Raw genomic sequence first — 18,832 nt, 5'->3', positions numbered from 1 at the left:
GAACAAATAAAAGGGGCTAAATGTGGAGCAGGTGCTGTCAAAATTTAAACAGGAGAGGGAGTGCAAGGTGTGAATTGATTTTGGGCTGCCCTCCTCAGGGGTGCATAGCAGTCTCACCTGGAGTCAGAAATGCATCTTTGTTCTGCCCAATTGCAGCTCAGTTAAGGGTATAAGAGTGCTCCCCAGGGAGAGGGTGCCTTAGGAGCTACTAGATAGACAGCAGGATGGGAGTAATAAAGCAGCAAGGGACTTCTTGGGGTAGTCTAGTTTGGATATTTTGTAGCTGCCTTTCTTTAGCCTGGGGGGCTCCAAATGTCTTTAAAGATGCAGTATTACTATGGGACCATAGCCTACTAGATTGTGGCTGGAAGAGCTTGCAGTTAACCCTTCCTGAAAACCATCCTGAGATGATTTCCCTTCTGAGTGCTCTGGGTAAGTGAATTACATGGAATGAGACAGCCTCTTATCTGGCTAGAAGATAAAGCTGGGTGAATAAAAGTGTAAAGTTGAGGGAGCTTTACTCTTACTTCCTCCCTTTAGTGCAGTCCACTGGGTTCCCCAAGGCATCTGCCCTGTGTAGAAGTGTTTGTATGTGTGCAAGGTGGGTGTGGAAAAGCAGGCCAGCTCCTCCACTGATGTAAAGTGGTATAATTCTGCTAAACTCAAATGATCTGTCTTAGACCAGCTGAGGCTCTGGCCCATAAACTCAAAAGGGTAGCTAGCATTTTACACTTGCTGCCCTGACTTCCCTGTTACTCCATTGGAGACCTGCTGCAAGGAGCATTCAAGCCCATGATGCACAGGTGCAAGGCTGTGGAGTATTTTGTCCTATTGCTGTTGCCTTTGAGGGGTTGTACTCTATTCCCCCCACACACACCTTGTAGGTGTGTCCTGGTGACTTAATACTATTGCATCTGAAGAAGTGGCTTTTTACCCATGAAAGCTTATGCCCAAATCTTAGTTTTTAAGGTGCTGCCAGACTCCTTGTTTTTTAATACATTTGAGGCTCTTGCTCCTAAAAGAGCATAAGCCAAGCTGCCCACCATGTCAAGTCCTGTGGTGCTTCTATGCTAACTGTTTCTACAAACCTGAACTGTACTGCCCTATTTCAAAGGGTATTAGCACCATATTAGAGATGTATGCATTGAAGAGCTGAGAAGCAAAGTGACTTGCCTAAGGTAACAGTTGCAGGGGAGGGGTGTAGCCAACCTGGCATGAGCATTAAGAAGCTCCTCCAGATTCTTGCTCTGTGCTTAATCACTAAGCCCTGGCTCTCTCCAAAGATTTCCTGTTTGATCACAAGTGGGTGGAGTCTGGTATTCTTGGACTAGAACTGCAGCTATAGCTATTCTATATGTAAGCGGGGGAATAGTCCCACTCTTGTGGGGAACTTTCCTGGCTTCTGCACTACCCTGGTGAGGTGGGCTAGCGAAAGGATCTGAGTCCTCGCTCCCACTTCCTTTACCCAGTGGCCTCCCTGCCCTTGAGGACTCCCCTTCCACTCTCCTGTCTGGCAGAGTCCTCGTAACCCCAACAAGGCTGGGCCTAGGATTCCTGGGGGGCTTGACCCCCAACCCTGCTGTGGTCACCTAGGACAGGGGCTAGGGTGTCCCCACTCCAGGCTACTCTCTCTGCACTGGGCACTTCTCTGACTATTACATACAAGTTAAAGCAAATGCAAGTTATTTAATCAACAATTAATTTTAAAAAGAATAAGGGGAAATGGGAAAGGTTAACGGAAACACATCACCCCGCTCTGTGGCAGGGATCATCACAAACAGTGTCTCTGGAATGTCAGGGCAGTTCAGTCTGTTCCTTGTAAGTCCCAGGCCCTGGCTGTGCTGCAGGGATGCTGTGGGTTGGACACTTGCTTTGGTGGTGACCACACGCTCTCAGGCTCGAAGTGGTAGGACCCTTCTTCCCAGTGTTGCCCCTGCCTTGTCGGGGTTACGATCCAAGCCTGGCCTGCAGAGCCTCTTGGTGGAGGCATCTCCCTGTGCTGAGCCTGCTGCCCAGGGTCCCCCTTGCTCTCCCCAGCTGCTCACCGCACCCAGCTCCAGACTGCTCCAGCCCCAGCTGCACCACTTGGTCTCTGCACTGCTGCTGCTCTGCCTCCAGCTCCCTGGGCTGTTTCTTTGGCCCCCTCTGGCTCTGGTTGCTGCAGCTCTGCTCCCAGGGCAAGTCTGCTCTCTCTGGGCTGTGCCCCTGGCTTTGGGGCTGCCGCTCTGCTCCCAGGACAGGGTCTGCTCTCTCTCTGGGCTGCTTTTCTGGCCCCTCTGGCTCTGGCACAGCTCTGCTCCCCAGCTTAGCTGGGGCCACTGCTTTCTCCTTAGCTTGTCCCCATTCTGTCTGACCCAGGCAATTCCAGCTCACACAGGGGATGGAACCTCCCCTCCCCTTGCCTCCTGACTCCCTGAGTAGTCTGCCCACCTTGTCATTCAGGCTGACCTGGAGCACTGGCCTCTCCCTATTGTTCCTGGGGACTATCAGTCTCAGGGTCCTGACTTCCCATCAACCCTTCCCCTTTTAGTACTGGGAGCTAGCCAACCAAAACACCCCCACAGAATGTTAGTAAGGGGGCAACAGTCCCCTTACATATAGCTTATGAGCTTGCATGGGCTGGAATGCATAAGGGCACTGAACCCTTTCTTTACTTAGGGTTAGTATTGAAGAATTTGCTCTCTGTAGGTCAGGGGTTCTCAAACTGGGGGTTGGGACCCCCTCAGGGGGTTGTGAGGTTATTACATGGGGTGGTTGTGAGCAGTCAGCCTCCACCCCAAACTCTGCTTTGCCTCCAGCATTTATAATGGTGTTAAATATATAAAGTGGCTTTTAATTTATAAGGGGGGGTTGCACTCAGAGGCTTGCTACATGAAAGGGGTCACCAGTACAAAACTTTGAGAACCACTGCTGTAGGGCTACTTACTGAAACAAACCTCTGAGGGGCAGTATACAACTTTTTCTCTTCCATATCATTCAATAATTGGATAGATTGATCCATACATGTTGGACCCTTCCTATTTCATCACTGAGCAGTTGTGGGTAGCTCAGCTGTTGGGATATGTTTGTCCCACAGGATTCTCTATTGTCTGCTGACTCTAGCCTTCCTTCCTAGATTTGGAAGGACTGCCTCATCCTCTGTCCAACTCTACGTGTGGTGTCCTCATCTCTCAGAAACAGGATGGTTCAATGATTGTCACTGCTCCCTACACTGGGTGTTTCTTCATCAAGAAGGTAGGGCCACTTCTGTCTGCAAGGAATAGCAAAGGGATGCACAACTGTTACCTGGATATCCTGTTTTCTGGCTATTAGGAACAGTATTTAGTTGTGTGGGGGGAGGAGGAAGGGTTGTGGGATGGGGAGGAGGAATGTGGCTGCAATCCAACAATCCCAAATGGCGGCTTAAAACCAAAGGAAAACCTTTCCTACTAGAAAAGGAGGGAGCTTTCTCTCAATCCAGACTGCTAGTGTCTTCAAGTTAAGCTTCTCCAAGACTTAGCAAGCTTCCTTCTCCCATTTAAGGTGTCCTGTACCTTGCTATTGTCCACTCTCTAGAGACCGTTGCAGTCAATGAGGAAACAAGTGTGAAGTCATTATAACTAGAATTTTACTCCTCACTTGTAAGCGCTGGTGGTAACACTTTTTTTAATAAGCTAAAAAAATTTCTTCAGTTGGATGAGACTCCTTCCTATTAAGGAGTGTTTCAAAATACAAACAAATGCCCTGTTTCTGAAGTGTTTGCATGTTGGCTAATGTCAACCATCACTCTTGACTTAAATTCCACAGTATAAATGAGACTTTACTTGCACCTGAAGTCTATGGGAGGGAGCAGTGACTCTGAATTAACACAGAGCCTGCTTGTCCTTTCCCATCTACAAAAATTAGATATACTCCATAATGGAGTCTCCATGACAGAAGCCAGATGAGAACTGGACCCAACATGTAAGCTACTCCTGCACTTTTTTAAAGAATTACAAGGTTGTATACCACAACTTGGAGCAGCTGAGTTGAAAGTTTGTGTGCTCCCCAATTTGGGTTCTTGGGCGGGGGTTGGGGGGAAATGTGGGGGTGGAAAGACCTAATACTATGACTATCAATCACAGCTAACCAACAGCTCAAAGTACTCAAGATTCTGGACTTGAACACAGACTTGGGGTCCATCTCCAGGTGAAATGTTTAGACCATCAAACTAATTGTCTCACCTCAGCTGAGGGTATAATGCCACCTGAGGCAGCTTTAGGAGCCAGAGTTCACAAACTTGACCTGGTATGTCACTGAGAAATGGAAGATGCTTCTGGATGGCTAAGCACTCTCCATAACATGTTCATGGTCCTCAAAATCCTGGGTCTGAAAGCCACTCTGCTCAGAATGGGCTTTGGTGTGGTCCCCATTAGTCCACCCATTGAAGGAGTATGGTTGGTTAACTTGTGATGGAGTGGGGGGGGAATCTCCTCCTGTTCCTAAGAAAGGAAGAGTGGGTGGAGAAGCTCTAATCACCTTGGTTTGGTTTCCACCCGCTCTTTCTGCAGAATGGTTATTTCCTCATGACTATCCGGATTAAAGGAATAGATGACACTGGGGAAGTATCTTTCCATGAAGAAGAACTGAGATGCCCAATCCACCTGCCAGGTACAATTTTAGGTTCCAATGTCCCAGCCTGAAACTGTACTGGCTGCTGTTCTGGGGTGGGGTGGCAGGGGGAAGAAACACTATGTACCTTAGTGTGCTGGTTTGCCACATCACTTGGTGTTGGGTGCTCTTTAGAGACTCAGGTGGCTGTGGTGCCTCAAAAGCCTAGAATACATGGGAGGCCAGACTGATGCATAGTGAACATGGGCTGCCACAGTGCCTAGAGGAGACAGGCACTCTGCTATATGGCTCCAAGTGGAGCAGGGTTCATTTGACTTGAACTAACATTTCTCCTCTCTCCAGCTCTAGATGCTCCAAGTACTAGTGTGTGCACAGCTGTTCTGCACCCAGACAGGCTGCCTTGTGCTACACCACCTGTGTCTCAGGAAGAATGTGAAGGGAAAGGCTGCTGCTATAGCCTTGGTGACCCTGTTGCTCCTTGTTACTATGGCAACACAGGTGGGTTGGAATCCGAAAGGTGTATCTTGGAGTGACCAAGTGGAATCTGAGCATCTTAACCAGGTGTCTAGTGTAGTTGGGAATGCTACCTTCAGAGCTGGAGCTACCATGAGGCTGTTCCACTGGAATTTGGCTAGCACCATCTCCTAAAGTTTAGGGCCAGAAGGGACCATCATGATCATCTAGTCTGACTTCCTGTACATCACAGGGCACAAACCTGCCCACCCCACTCTGTAATAGATCCATAACCTCTGGCTGAGTTGCTGAAGTCTTCAAATCTTAATTTAAAGACTTCAGGTTCCCCAGAATCCATCATTTACATTAATTTAAACCAGCAAGTGCTCATGCTCTGTGCTGCAGACAGTTTAAAAACCCTTAGGACCTCTGCCAAGCTGATGCAGGGAAAATTCCTTCCTGACACCACATGGCAATCAGTTAGACTAGGGGGTTTTCAAACTTCATGTACTGCAACCCCCTTTTTGACAATGAAAATTACTACAAGACCCCAGGAGGGGAACAGAAGCCTGAGCCCATCAACCTGGGCATGGGGGCAAAGGCCAAAGCCCAAGGGCTTCAGCTCCTAGCAGGGGGCCTATAACCTAAGCCCTGCCACCTAGCTGCTTCCTGCCCTGGGTGGTAGGGCTCAGGCTTCACCCCTGGGCCCCAGAAAGCTTAACACTAGCCCTGGTGACCTATTAAAATGGGGGTTGTGATTCACAGTTTGAGAACCGCTGAGTTAGATCAAGCACATGTGGGTAGATCCACTAAACCTGTGACCCATGAACTGCTTGCAGCCCAATCTGCACAGAGCTGCAGCCCGTGTGACATCCTCATTGCCATAGAGGTGGTATCGTATGCAACCCACATGACCCATTGTGGGTCACACATGCCCTTCCATCTAGTGTTCCACCTCCAGCTGTTGGAGGTGGAACATCTGCAAGCGCTACTGGCAAATTTTTAGGCCATTGTAGGTAGGCATCATACCATTCCCTTTGATAAATTTCTATCAAGCTCAGTCTTGCAGGCAGTTAGGGTTGGGTTCCCCCTGCACTACTCCCTTTGGAAGGCTGTTCCAAATCGTCCCTCTTCTGAAAGTTAGAAACCTTTGCCTAATACCATCTAAACTGGTTGATAGACAGTTTATACACACGGTGTTGGCAACACCTGGCCTTAACTTGTGTAACTCAACTGTCTCTCCCTGTTATACTCCGATTGCTCTCTATAAATACATTCATCTCCCCTCAGCCTTTGTTTTAAGGAATTTGCTTATTTAGCCTAACAAGTCTCCTCTCAAGGCAGGTTTTCCATTCCTCTGGAACAGGTACAGAGAAGGGTTTCTAGGATGACCAGTTAGACTTAAACATGGGAGACCATAACTGCCACAGTATTCCAGATGAGGGCCTCACTAGTGCCTTGTATAATGGCAATAACTTCCCTCTCTCTACTAGAAATACTTACCTGATGCATCCTAGGATTGCATTAGCTTTTTTCACAACCATGTCACATTGGCAGCTCATGGTCAAGAACAGGCTGACTAATACACCTGGGGGTCTTCACCTTTGTCACGTCCAAGTGATAAGTCCATAGCTTATAGCAAAAATTCTTGTTAATGAAAAGCAGAAGTTAGGGACTATTAAATTTCATCCTATTTCTCCAGTTTGAGTTTGTCCAAATCTTCTTGTAGGATATTCCAGTCCTCCTCCACATGGGCAATACTTCCCAACTTTGTCATCTACAAATTTTATTAGTACACTCCCGTTTCTTGTGCCAAGGTTACTATTAGACGTCTTAAGACTGATCCAAAACCAGTCTTTGAGGAACTCCACTACTAACTAGCCTCTGGCTTGGCAGTTCACCTTTCAGCATAACTTGTTGTAGCTTCCCCTTTAACCAATTCCTTGCCCAACTTTTGATTCTCCATTAAACTGGAGAAGGGGATTAACTTCCCATGTAGAATTGTATCCCATGCTAAATTGGGATAGCTGTCTCAAACACCCAGATGTGGTCTGATGGCTTGTGTTCAAGAATTGAAACACTAAGGGTGGAACAACATAGGCACTGAAGTCCCCCACTGCAATTGACAATGTCCACTGAGCCCTTTGGGCACCTAATGACACTTGGTGCCTGAGGTTTTTTCCAAAAGTAAAAATTCCCTAGGTGCTTATTTCCTTCTAGGGTGCAGCAGCAGTGGGCATATCCAGGGGCCAGTCTCAGACCAGGGCCCCAGAATGGTACATGAACCAGGGCAAGACACGTTTCAGAGTAACAGCCGTGTTAGTCTGTATTCGCAAAAAGAAAAGGAGTACTTGTGGCACCTTAGACTGCTCAATTTATTTGAGCATGAGCTTTCATGAGCTACAGCTCACTTCATCGGATGCATACTGTGGAAACTGCAGAAGACATTATATATACACAGAGACCATGAAACAATACCTCCTCCCACCACACTCTTCTGCTGGTAATAGCTTATCTAAAGTGATCATCAAGTTGGGCCATTTCCAGCACAAATCTGGATGAAATGCTAGGTCTCGTGCAAGCAAACACCATCAAAGGGCACAGAGCTGTCCTTCCTCCACACCTAAAGTCTCAGACCATAATCCATGCGTTGCTGACTTTCATAACTGTTGCTGCTGGTGAACTTTCCCAATTAACTTTGGAGGGCCTGGCTGAGTGGCCAAACTCCTAGCAGGCATTCCTTGATAGTTTGCTGCCTTAAACTATCTCTACACAGCCAGGGTCAGGCTTGTAAATGTCAGATCCTAAACCTAGTGAGACTTGTCTAAAACTCCTGGCTGGTTCCATCCCCTCATGGGAAGGAGGCAGAATTAAATCTCATCACTAATAAAACCTTGGGAAGGGCTGGAAATGATAGCATTGGAGCTGGCCTTGGTAACTTTGGGTGGGTCTGCAAAACTGTTCCCCTCCTCCCAAAGTAAACCTGCCACCATCACACCACTGTGCATTAGGCATGCCTGTAGGTGTCACATGATTAGCAAGATGACAAGAATACAAAAAATCCAAGGTGAGTGAGTTTGGTGCATATCTTCCACAGGCCTCAGTTAAGATGGGGAGGTGTATAACTATAAACACAATTGCTGCTCTGAAGGACCATCATACTTATTCTCCAACACCTACTGCAGAAAGAGGCCATTGTTGGATGACTAGTTTGCATCCTTTCCCAACTGAAAGGGATCAGTATTTAAAGAGCAAAGACTCTCCCTCTGTTTTTGGGCCACATCTGACTTGGGAAAGCTAAGGTTGGCTCTGCTGGGTACTACAGGGAGCAAATCTGTTTGAAGAGAGGCTTGCTGAGGGACAAGATGGCAGCATTCTCTGTATAGAGTCTAACCAAGTCTTTCTGCTGCTTGTCTTTCAGTGACAGCACAGTGTACAACTGATGGCCAGTTCTCCATAGCAGTCTCTAGAGATGTGACTTTGCCACCACTGATCCTGGACTCTGTGCATCTGGTCAGTGGGCATGGCAGTAGCTGTATCCCTGTGGCCAAGAGTAATGCCTTTGTTCTGTACAGATTCCCACTCTCTGCTTGTGGAACTACTTTCCAGGTAAGAGGGCAGCAGGAAAGGGAGATGGCCTTCCATGACTTCTCTTCTCTGCTGGGGGGTGGTCTTTGCTGCTGCTTGTCAGGGTCTGAGTGGGATAAACTAGTTTGTTTCTTCAATAAATTTCATGGCTATTAGAAATTCAGGTTGAAGAGGTGGACACCTAGGAAGGAGTGTCTGGGTGAATGAGAAGTAGCCACTAAGGGAATGCCTCTGCTTTCCCTCTTAAATGAACATCCAGGGGAGCAAATCACCCCTTATTTCTGGCTCAGTGGCTCAGGCCACTCACCACTAACTCTGCATCTCTCTTGCTTTAGGCAAGAGCCAAAAGGCAGAGCTGGATACTCAAGAATGCCAAGTTCTTCCAATTTGGGACCATACCCTTCTGGAGTCCTTGCAATGATTAATGCTAATCCCTTTTCTGTACAGGGAGCTGGAGACCAGGGTGTGTATGAGAATCAGCTTGTGGCAGACAGGGATGTGAGAAGCTGGAGCACAGGGTCTATCACCCGGGACAGCACCTTCAGGTACTTGTGTGTGTTAAGCTCTGGGGAGGCCTGTATGGGAAGGATGTTCTAGATTCCTCTGACCTTCTGGTGGTGGTCAGGAGCACTGTTAACCTGACAAGACTCTGCTAATATTGTTCTGAAGGGCAGAAATCTGCAGGTGGAGTGGATCTGCCTGCATGTTTAAGAAGGGACTTCCTAGCCACAACACTGCCATCTGCATTCCTCTGCAGAGGGCTACTACCAATCCCCTGAATACAGGGTTTGGGGGAACCCTATATGGACAGTCTTTACAAGTCAACTTAAATCCTTCCCAAGTAACAAGCTTAACAGAAGCCACTTTTGGACAGGAATAAATGTCTATGGGGGGAATTCCAGTATAACTGTACTAGTCTAAATTAATGCCTGGAGTTACATCAAACCTTTGTGTATAGAGTTGGCCTGAGGCAGACTCTGGGGTGGGGAATATGGGGAGTTGGGAGGAACAGGACCAACACCCTAGTGTATGCAGCTGACTGGCTGCTGGGATGGGCTTGGGATGACCAAGTAGCTTGTCTCACCTGACAGGATGACTAAAACTATGGCACAGGAGGAGGGACTAGTACTTGAAAGCCTCCCCATATCTCCTGATGCATTTGATCTCCCTTGTAGCTGTAACTCTTCTACCGTGGAAGAGACTCCTGAAATTGCTTGTGAATCTCTTTCTCTACATGACTAGTTGATGGTGGTCAGGTGGTTCCCTCATGGGACAGGGAGATGCACTGCACAGCATGGCCCTAGCTGGCTGCTAAGGGGAATAGAACACTCATTTGACTCTTCCTGTGCACACCAGGCTACATGTCAGCTGCAGCTACTCCACTGGGGACTTCCTTCCACTCAATGTGCAGGTCTTCACCTTGCCACCACCTCCACCAGTCACTCAGTATGGCCCCCTCACTCTGGAGCTGAGGATTGCCACAGGTAAGTGACATCTACCTTAGCAGAGGCTAAAATGCTTGGAGCCCACCATGCCTGGGTACTCTTTCTGGAGAACTCCCATTGAGAACTTGTTTTTCCATCCCCCACCTCCAATCTGGTTGTTGGCAATGTCCTAGCAGATTGGTGGTTCCTACAGGGAGCTGCTACTTAAGTCTTAGAGCCCTGAAGTGGCAACATTAAGTACATAGAACAGGGAGATGTTACTAGCAGTTTTCCCAGGGTCTGAAGATCCAAAGAACTAGCATGGTTTTGTGATCAACTGATGTCCAAGTCATTGCAGCTCACAGAAGAACCTGCAATAGCAGGCACTTTCTCTTTCCTGACTGTAAAATGTCCCCTCTTCCTCAGTTTACTGGAGTCTTTTCCTTATGGGGAAAATAGATGCCTCAGTTGTGGATAGCTATGGAATAGTATTAGTTGCTGTCAGACAGGATTCTGAATTAGTTTGAGCACTGGTCTGATCTGCAATGGGAATTCCTGTGCAAAGCTCCCCATATCCAAGTGTTTATAGAACCAAGACTTACCACAGTGGACCCTAAAGAGACAGTTCTCCATTATGTCCTGATCTCACTCTTGCTTAAGACTGTAACTCTCATCCTACAGACCAACAGTATAGTAGATACTATGTCAACAGTGACTATCCTGTGATTAAACTTCTGCGGGATCCAGTCTACATGGAGGTCCGAATCCTGCAAAGAACAGACCCAAACCTAGCTTTGGTTCTGCACCAATGCTGGGCCACCCCAAGCACTAATCCCATGCAGCAGCCACAGTGGCCCATTCTAGTGGATGGGTAAGTGACTGGTTCAGGAAATGTATGGGGCTGTGGAAGGCTACTAGTGGGCTCCTGTCTCACTGCAGCTTGCCTTTCTCAGGTGTCCATACACAGGTGACAACTACCAAACAAAGCTCATCCCTGTGGGAGCTGCTTCAGGGCTGCAATTCCCATCACACTACCAGCGCTTCATCATCAACACCTTTACCTTTGTGGATCTTGCCTCCCAGAAGGCACTTAGTGGACCAGTAAGTCTTATGTAGTTCAAAATGCCTTGTTTCAGATCCTGTGTCAGGCTTGTTGGTCATGCTTGGAAAGATCCCCATACTGAGTTAAAACTTGGTAGAATCATGTTTAATCTATTAATGGCACAACCCCCCCCCACACACTGAAAACACTACAGAATTATGATTTAGGAAGGAGCCTGACTGGTCTTGCAGCATTAGTCTTGGGTCCTGCACCTCCTTTCCAGCACTGCAAGGTCTACCAAGCTCTGAACAGAAATTCCAAGTGGCTTTGGTGGCTTCCACCTATCCAGATGTCCTAATTAGCAACAAGCTAGGACTCTTTTTTTTTAGCAGCCAGTCTCCTTCACTCCTTACACTGAACTATTTGGATCCAGATACCTTGCTGTTCCAACCCCTCTAATGTTAAACACTTAACAGTCTTTACTTCCCCACCCCTTCAGTCAGTTCTGGGTCTCCCAGGGGAGATTGGGGAGACTTGGCTGCTTACTTGATGAAATAATACTTTGCAAAACCATAATTTTATGGTTACTAGCTAAAAGTTCAGAGGTTTTCTTCAGTCTACCTCTTGCATCTTCCCTTACAGGTCTACTTTCACTGCAGTGCTTCAGCATGTGTCCCATCTGCAATGGAATCCTGCAAAACTCTCTGCACCATGACAAGAGGTAAGAGCTATATACCTAACTTCAGGATGGGGCCAGAGGCACAATGCTTGCACAAACATCTTTTTGAGGATAGAGGGCTTCAAAGGTCTTGTGCCCTTATTTCCCAAGGTCATACTTTCTGTGGGCTGGAAATAACTCTTAGTTGAGCAACATGGCTTTAACTTTCCCTAGGGAGTAGGAAAGACTGATTGTACTGGGTCCAAGGAGAGATGCCAAGGTCACCTGGAAGGATGGGGTATCTATGGGTACTCTCAGGAGTATAACTGATCTCCCTCCAAAGTGAGGAGCTTCAGGAGAGGTTAAGGCTAAATCTGACAGCTCACTTAATATCAGTTTTGGCATGGCACTCTAAAAGGCTCTCTACCCCAGAGATACTAAAACAATACACAAGAGCTACTTGACAATGAGGAATATTTGGAGGCTCATTTTTTGGTGTTGCAGTGATGGGTTTTGAGGATGACTGAGTAATGGTCTGAACAAACACTGGAAGCCATGCCCTAGACATGGACTACATAGGAAAACCTGCATAGGTGAGGAACAGGATGGGGGAGGCAAGGCCTGAGACCTAGAGTAGGATGGGGGTGTACAGGGCCTTCCTAATAAGGATGAAAACCACCACACTCTGGTACTAATGTCTCCTTGTCTCCAAACAGCAAGAAGAGCACCTGAGAAGCAGGCCTCAGAAAATGCTCCAAGGTACTTGGTGACCACAGAAGGACCTGTGGACTTCCAGAACACTGAAGTGGATCAGACCCTTGAACAGAAAGGTAGTAAATGGAGGTGGTGCTGGTTGTCCCAGCATATTCAATGGTTCTACTGTAGTGCAACACTCCCCTAGAATTGGGGTATGACTTTGGGGATGAGTGGAGGATTGTACCACTAAAATGGTGGTCCCCCTTTTCTTTGGGGACATAATTACTGGACCTCCCATTCTTACTGCAGGCTTTTAAATAAACCTGCTCATCTAGCTTGGAAGACAAGTGCTGTAGGGGAAAACTAGGACCTGGATTCTACTTGGTTTAGAACTGGTTGACTCCTAGAGTAGAACAAAAGCCTGAGTGTCAATATGACAAACTATGATGTCTTCATAGAACAACCAGGATAGGGTTTGGGGTTCACCAGTGGAGTGTTGGCCTCCTGAGTAACATAGCTTTCCATCCCTTTCTGCTAACTCTCAGACTGCCTGCAATTTCATAGAATCCTAGATTAGGGCTGGAAGAGACCTCAGGTCATCTAGACCAACCACCTGCTCAAAGCAGGACCAACCCCAACTAAATCACTTCCAGCCCAGGAGAAATGGGACTCTGGATGCACAGTAGGGAGGAGCTTCAGAAGCCTGCAGTTGCTAGGGATCCCCTCCCTTTGTGCCCTAGGGAAGGAACTGGTGACCTTAAATCTGAGGGTCCACATCCACCCCTCCTTGGGTGGGACTAGCAAACTGGGACAATGTCTATTAAAACAGCTTTGCGGGAGTTGAGAGCAGTGCAATAGCTAAGGCGCTTGCAAACTGATCTCTACAATGTTAAGTTAGCCCCCTTCTGTCTTATAACTTACCTAGCATTAACATCTTATAGCCACTAGAATCTGGAAGTTAGAAGTACAGATTAAACTAACTGCAACACTGTACCCATGCACTTCCAGCAATGGAAATAGAGTAGGAACCTAGTCACCATTAAGTGGTGGATTATTCATAGATCACCTTTGCCTGAACTGTTGCTTGACCATACATTCCTTCTCACAGGCTCCCAATGGACTAGAGATCTCCTGTCCCAGGAATGGGAGCAAATGATGATGGTTGCAGTAGGAGCTGGTGCTATTGCTCTGGTTTTTGTTGGAGTAAAGTATTGGCAAAGACAAACTCTAAAACAAAAGAATATAACCTCTGAATAAAAGTATATGAAGGACCTGTGACTTGGATCTAGTTCTTACTGGGGGGAGAAAGAGGGTCCTTCATGTTTGGCCCTGTGTGAAGTTACCAGTGTCCCTTACAGCAGAAGTGCTGGTCTTTCCACTGAATTGTGGCCTCTGTATTAGTGCACACAACATGGGTATATTTAGGGTGCAGCATGCTACACTGTCAGCACTCCCTAGCATACCTGCATGCTCAGGGGCCTTTCAAACATCTGCAGGGATATAGAGCAAAATAAACATGTCTGCCTCTGTGGCAGCTGGAATGGAACTGTACAAAGAGCTTGACATAGTGTCTGTCACAAGCTGGAACAAGAAGTCTCATACTCAGTTTTCATCTTGTCCCTTGTCCTTACACTGAAGATTTTGTCTTCCCACCCCCTCCTGCCCACCAATTAGACATGTTTGACTTAGTCTAAGTTGCTGTCAGACTCCTTGGTTGCTCAGTAAATAGTGAGCTTTATACACTCCAACTGAGAGGACCAACAGCTCCCTCTTCATCCAGGTACCCCTTCAGGAAAAGCCAGCTGTGCTATCCAAGGACAGGTTAGAACCAAGCTGTGCAAGCTTGGAAGAAACAGCCTGAGTCTGTGCATGGAGGAAGTGAAGCCTGCACTCTAGAGTGGTAAGGGGGGTGGGGAGAGGAAAGCTTGAGCTCTTAATTAGTGCCAGCTGTCCCAGCTATGGGCTAACTGCCCCTTTGCCCACCAGCCTCCTCTGCTGAGGCAGGTTTTGGGTTTGTAGCTTTCACCTCTCAGGGCAGGGGTTTTAGGCTGTAGATCACTGAGTCTCAGCATGCCAGTCTGTCTAAAGGCTGCTGTCTGCCCTCTCCCTCTAGGAGGGTTCTGAACAGTGTCTTAGTGCAGCATGGTAACTTAGAAGTACAGTACAGATTTTTGTTCAATATAAAAAAGTTTGCAGCAAAGTATGTTTGTTTCATAGGGTGTAGGTCAATCAGCCTTATAGGACTCAGTTGGCACAAGCCAAGAGGGAGGGCCCTAGGCCCAAATGCCCTGCCCATCTGTTGAATCAAAGGGAAGATGCTCAGGCTACATAAGCTCTCAGACTTCATAAGTCCAAATTTCTTTTTCAGCCTCCTGAACATGAGTAAAAACCACTTCTTCCCTTGTACCCAGTCTTTGAAGACTGACTGCTGTAGGGGATCAGTATAGCCAGACTTTTGCATTTTCATCCTCTGGTGATTTCAGGACCACCAAAAAATACACAGGCTATATTGATACAAAGGGCTGTGCATATTATGCAAGCTTTCATCTGGACTACCTCAAGATAATGGGGTGCCTGTGTTCATATCTGTCACCAGGGCTATCATAGTCCTCCTGCTATGACCTGTTACCTGACTAGCTGAATAGAAGTAAAGCACTTTTCTCCCTAGGGCTATAAGTTCAGAATAGGAAAGGGAAAAGGGATAGTAATGACCAAAGATCAACCCATTAGCTCACCAAAATGAGATGCTGTCTGCAGCTGATCAGGCAGATCTTCATTTTATCCTTGGCTGGCTTGAGCACTGATGTAGCTAATGACACTGACCCCTGAGATTAGCCTTCAGTCTAATGATACTAATGCTACTGGGGAGTTAACTTTACTCCAATAGTATTAGTTTTAGACTAAAATGCTACAGCAATTATTGACTTCTAGTCTGACTCAAAGCATGAAGATCATATTTAAAATTGGCTCTTGTGGCCCATTTTCAGAGTGAAAGGGGAGGTCCTAGAAACTTGAATTGCAGACTGCAGAATGCTTGCCTCTTCTAGCCCCCACTGGGCTAGGAACTTATATAGAACCTCTCTCCTCAAGGTTGCCTCTGTATATGCCAAACTACCCAGGCACTGGTGCTATTAGAGGTTTTAGACTTTTATGCATCTTCAGCTGTTTGTCTTAACATAACTCTGCATTTAGGTGACAGGCTGATGCTTATAGTTCAGAGTTAAGGCTTTCATAGAATATCAGGGTTGGAAGGGACCTCAGGAGGTCATCTAGTCCAACCCCCTGCTCAAAGCAGGACCAATCCCCAATTAAATCATCCCAGCCAGGGCTTTGTCAAGCCTGACCTTAAAAACTTCTAAGGAAGGAGATTCCACCACCACCTCCCTAGGTAATGCATTCCAGTGTTTCACCACCCTCCTAGTGAAAAAGCTTTTCCTAATATCCAACCTAAACCTCCCCCACTGCAACTTGAGACCATTACTCCTTGTTCTGTCCTCTTCTACCACTGAGAACAGTCTAGACCATCCTCTTTGGAACTCCCTTTCACATAGTTGAAAGTAGCTATCAAATCCCCCCTCATTCTTCTCTTCTGCAGACTAAACAATCCCAGTTCCCTCAGCCTCTCCTCATAAGTCATGTGTTCCAGTCCCCTAATAATTTTTGTTGCCCTCCGCTGGACACTTCCCACTTTTTCCACATCCTTCTTGTAGTGTGGGGCCCAAAACTGGACACAGTACTCCAGATGAGACCTCACCAATGTCAAATAGAGGGGAACGATCACGTCCCTCGATCTGCTGGCAATGCCCCTACATATACAATCCCAAAATGCCATTGGCCTCCTTAGCAACAAGGGCACACTGTTGACTCCTATCCAGCTTCTCATCCACTGTAACCCCTAGGTTCTTTTCTGCAGAACTGCTGCCTAGCCATTTGGTCCCTAGTCTGTAGCGGTGGATGGGATTCTTCCGTCCTAAGTGCAGGACTCTGCACTTGTCCTTGTTGAACCTCATCATATTTCTTTTGGCCCAATCCTCCAATTTGTCTAGGTCCCTCTGTATCCTATCCCTACCCTCCAGTGTATCTACCTCTCCTCCCAGTATAGTGTCATCTGCAAACTTGCTGAGTGTGCAATTCATACCATCCTCCAGATCACTTATGAAGATATTGAACAAAACTGGCCCGAGGACTGACTCTTGGGGCACTCCACTTGATACCGGCTACCAACTAGACATGGAGCCATTGATCACTACCCGTTGAGCCCAACAATCTAGCCAACTTTCTATCCACCTTATTGTCCATTCATCCAGCCCATACTTCTTTAACTTGCTGGCAAGAATACTGTGGGAGACAGTGTCAAAAGTTTTGTTAAAGTCAAGGAACAACATGTCAACTGCTTTCCCTTTGTCCACAGAACCCGTTATCTCATCATAGAAGGCAATTAGATTAGTCAGGCATGACTTGCCACAGGGAAAGGCCCCAACCAGAAAATAAAGAGCCTAGCCAATCCTCCCCAGTTTGCTCAAAAAGGTAGCATTTGGGGCCATTTTGAGTGTTAATCAGTAGGATTTTAAAGGCATAAATAATTGCATGAATTAATTCTGTAATCACAATTACTTACACCAACACACCTATCAGTAATGAGCTGTTCAGTGCTGTCCTGAAACCAAACTAAGTTTAAAAGCTACATCCATGGTGTAACTCCAGCCAAGTCATTGGTATTATACCAGTAATGAATTTGACTCTTAGAGGTTTATAAGAACTGTATATATATATATAATTGAGAATCTCTAGTGCTAATGAATGTTTTAACTATCTTGACAGCCTTGGAGTCTTCTGTTTAGATCAGGTACTAGAGTGGTTTTCAAACTTTGTATTGGTGACCCCTTTCACATAGCAAGCCTCTGAGTGTGACCCCCCCTTATAAATTAAATATGGGGGTGGGAGTAATTTAACGTAATGGGGATTCAGGGCTGTCAGCCTCACAGAGCTGACAGCTTTCAACCCCCATGAAACTGTCTTACGACCCCCAGTTTGAGAACCCTTAGACATTCCTGCTGGGGCCAGTAAAGAGGCTTTTGCAGGGCAGTCTGGACAAGCAGTCCATGGGACCAGTGACATGCCAGGCTGCACATCATCCCACCAGCAAGTGAGCTGGAGTGGGGATAGCCTGACTTTGCACAGAGAATTTAGATTTTGGAAGAGGGTGAGAGTACAACTCAGGGAGTTTTTGCACTGCTCTGAGCTCTGCTGCATGAATCAGGCATCTCCACCACCCACAGAGACAGATGTGACCTGGCACTAGCCTCTGAGAGCCAGGCAAGACCCTAGGAAGATTACAGACCAGAGGACCAGTGCGCCCAGTTTGAAGTCAGGAGAGGACCCTGCACCCAGGGGGGAAGAACAAGAAAGGCATTTTATTTAAGCTGGCCACTGCTACAGTGATGCAATGCTATATCAGGGGCCACAGAGTGTCAGCCAGGCCATTCATGTTAGGAAGGTGCCAGGGAGGGAGCTGGGGTTTGGAGGAGTTTGTGAGTATGGAGAGGTGGGGAATTGGTTTATCAATCAATGTTTATTACTAAACCTTAACTCCTTCCTTCCTCAGATCCTATTTTTCCTTTTTACAGTAAAGACCCCTCTCTATTATAGTGTTAGTTTTGTTTTGTCATTCCTTTACTGGGATTTTGTTTTATTTACCTTAATTATCCCCTGTCAATTGGAGTTCATACTTCTTGCCAGCTTGTAGCAGTGCTATTGATTTCTCAAGGGACAGCTCCCCCTCTGTATGTGGCACAGTGAGGAGTAACTTTGAGTAGCAGCACCAGGCATGAAGAAAAAGGACATAGGACCCACCCTGTGTGAGAAAAGGGAGAATCTGCTTCAAATATTGATGATAGCAAGCACTAGTGAGAGAAGAAGGAGGAAGCATAAGCTACACCTCTTAGGATGGGCGGCAGCATTAAATGGCCCCCATTTTGGGGTCCAGTAAATATAGGATCCACACTTGTAATAAGAGACACTGTTAAAGACTGCCTCATTCCTTCCTGCCTGGGAGATGAGCTCTCCAGGCAGTACTACACCCTTTCCCACCAGCTGAAGGGGAGGGAACTACAGCTCTTTGGGCTGGTATTTTCTCAGTCTAGGCTTCCTTGTTGGCTCTGCGAAAGGAGAGAGAGAGAGAATCTGAAAGAGTGGGGAACAGTGTATGTGCACATGACATTAAACAGGGAGGAGCTACAAGAGAGAACAGATAAATAACCCAAAGGGACATAGAGAGATTAGAAACATGGGTAGAAAATCGCAAGATGAGGTTTAGCTTGGCAAAAACAAGCTTACACAACTGAAGACGAGTCTAGATCACACACACTTAACATGAAGAAG

At 46.9% G+C, this 18,832-nt stretch overlaps 1 protein-coding gene across 1 annotated transcript; it reads left to right on the top strand.

Annotated features, from left to right (window-relative positions):
• The first annotated feature begins 224 nt into the window (after positions 1 to 224).
• LOC140905496 (zona pellucida sperm-binding protein 4-like) lies at positions 225 to 13,708 on the top strand. Its single transcript, XM_073328944.1, has 12 exons — positions 225 to 432; positions 3,116 to 3,234; positions 4,530 to 4,629; positions 4,933 to 5,088; positions 8,465 to 8,652; positions 9,079 to 9,176; positions 9,988 to 10,115; positions 10,737 to 10,926; positions 11,009 to 11,156; positions 11,740 to 11,818; positions 12,472 to 12,585; positions 13,560 to 13,708. Exons 1-12 carry the CDS (start codon positions 225 to 227, stop codon positions 13,706 to 13,708), a joined length of 1,677 nt encoding a protein of 558 aa, XP_073185045.1.
• The last annotated feature ends 5,124 nt before the right edge of the window (positions 13,709 to 18,832 follow it).

The sequence above is a fragment of the Lepidochelys kempii genome, chromosome 1 (genome assembly GCF_965140265.1).
Source record: "Lepidochelys kempii isolate rLepKem1 chromosome 1, rLepKem1.hap2, whole genome shotgun sequence".
NCBI lineage: Eukaryota > Metazoa > Chordata > Testudines > Cheloniidae > Lepidochelys > Lepidochelys kempii.
The sequence above is the reverse complement of the archived record's forward strand: the minus strand, read 5'-3'. Positions and strand labels throughout refer to the sequence as shown.

What these genes read in the sequence shown, in the direction of transcription:
- LOC140905496 (XM_073328944.1), top strand. Translation starts at nt 225, where the DNA reads ATGGGAGTAATAAAGCAGCAAGGGACTTCTTGGGGTAGTCTAGTTTGG. An exon ending in AGAAGGCACTTAGTGGACCA is followed by an intron (nt 11,157 to 11,739) that starts GTAAGTCTTATG and finishes CTTCCCTTACAG; the next exon opens with GTCTACTTTCACTGCAGTGC. An exon ending in TCTCTGCACCATGACAAGAG is followed by an intron (nt 11,819 to 12,471) that starts GTAAGAGCTATA and finishes GTCTCCAAACAG; the next exon opens with CAAGAAGAGCACCTGAGAAG.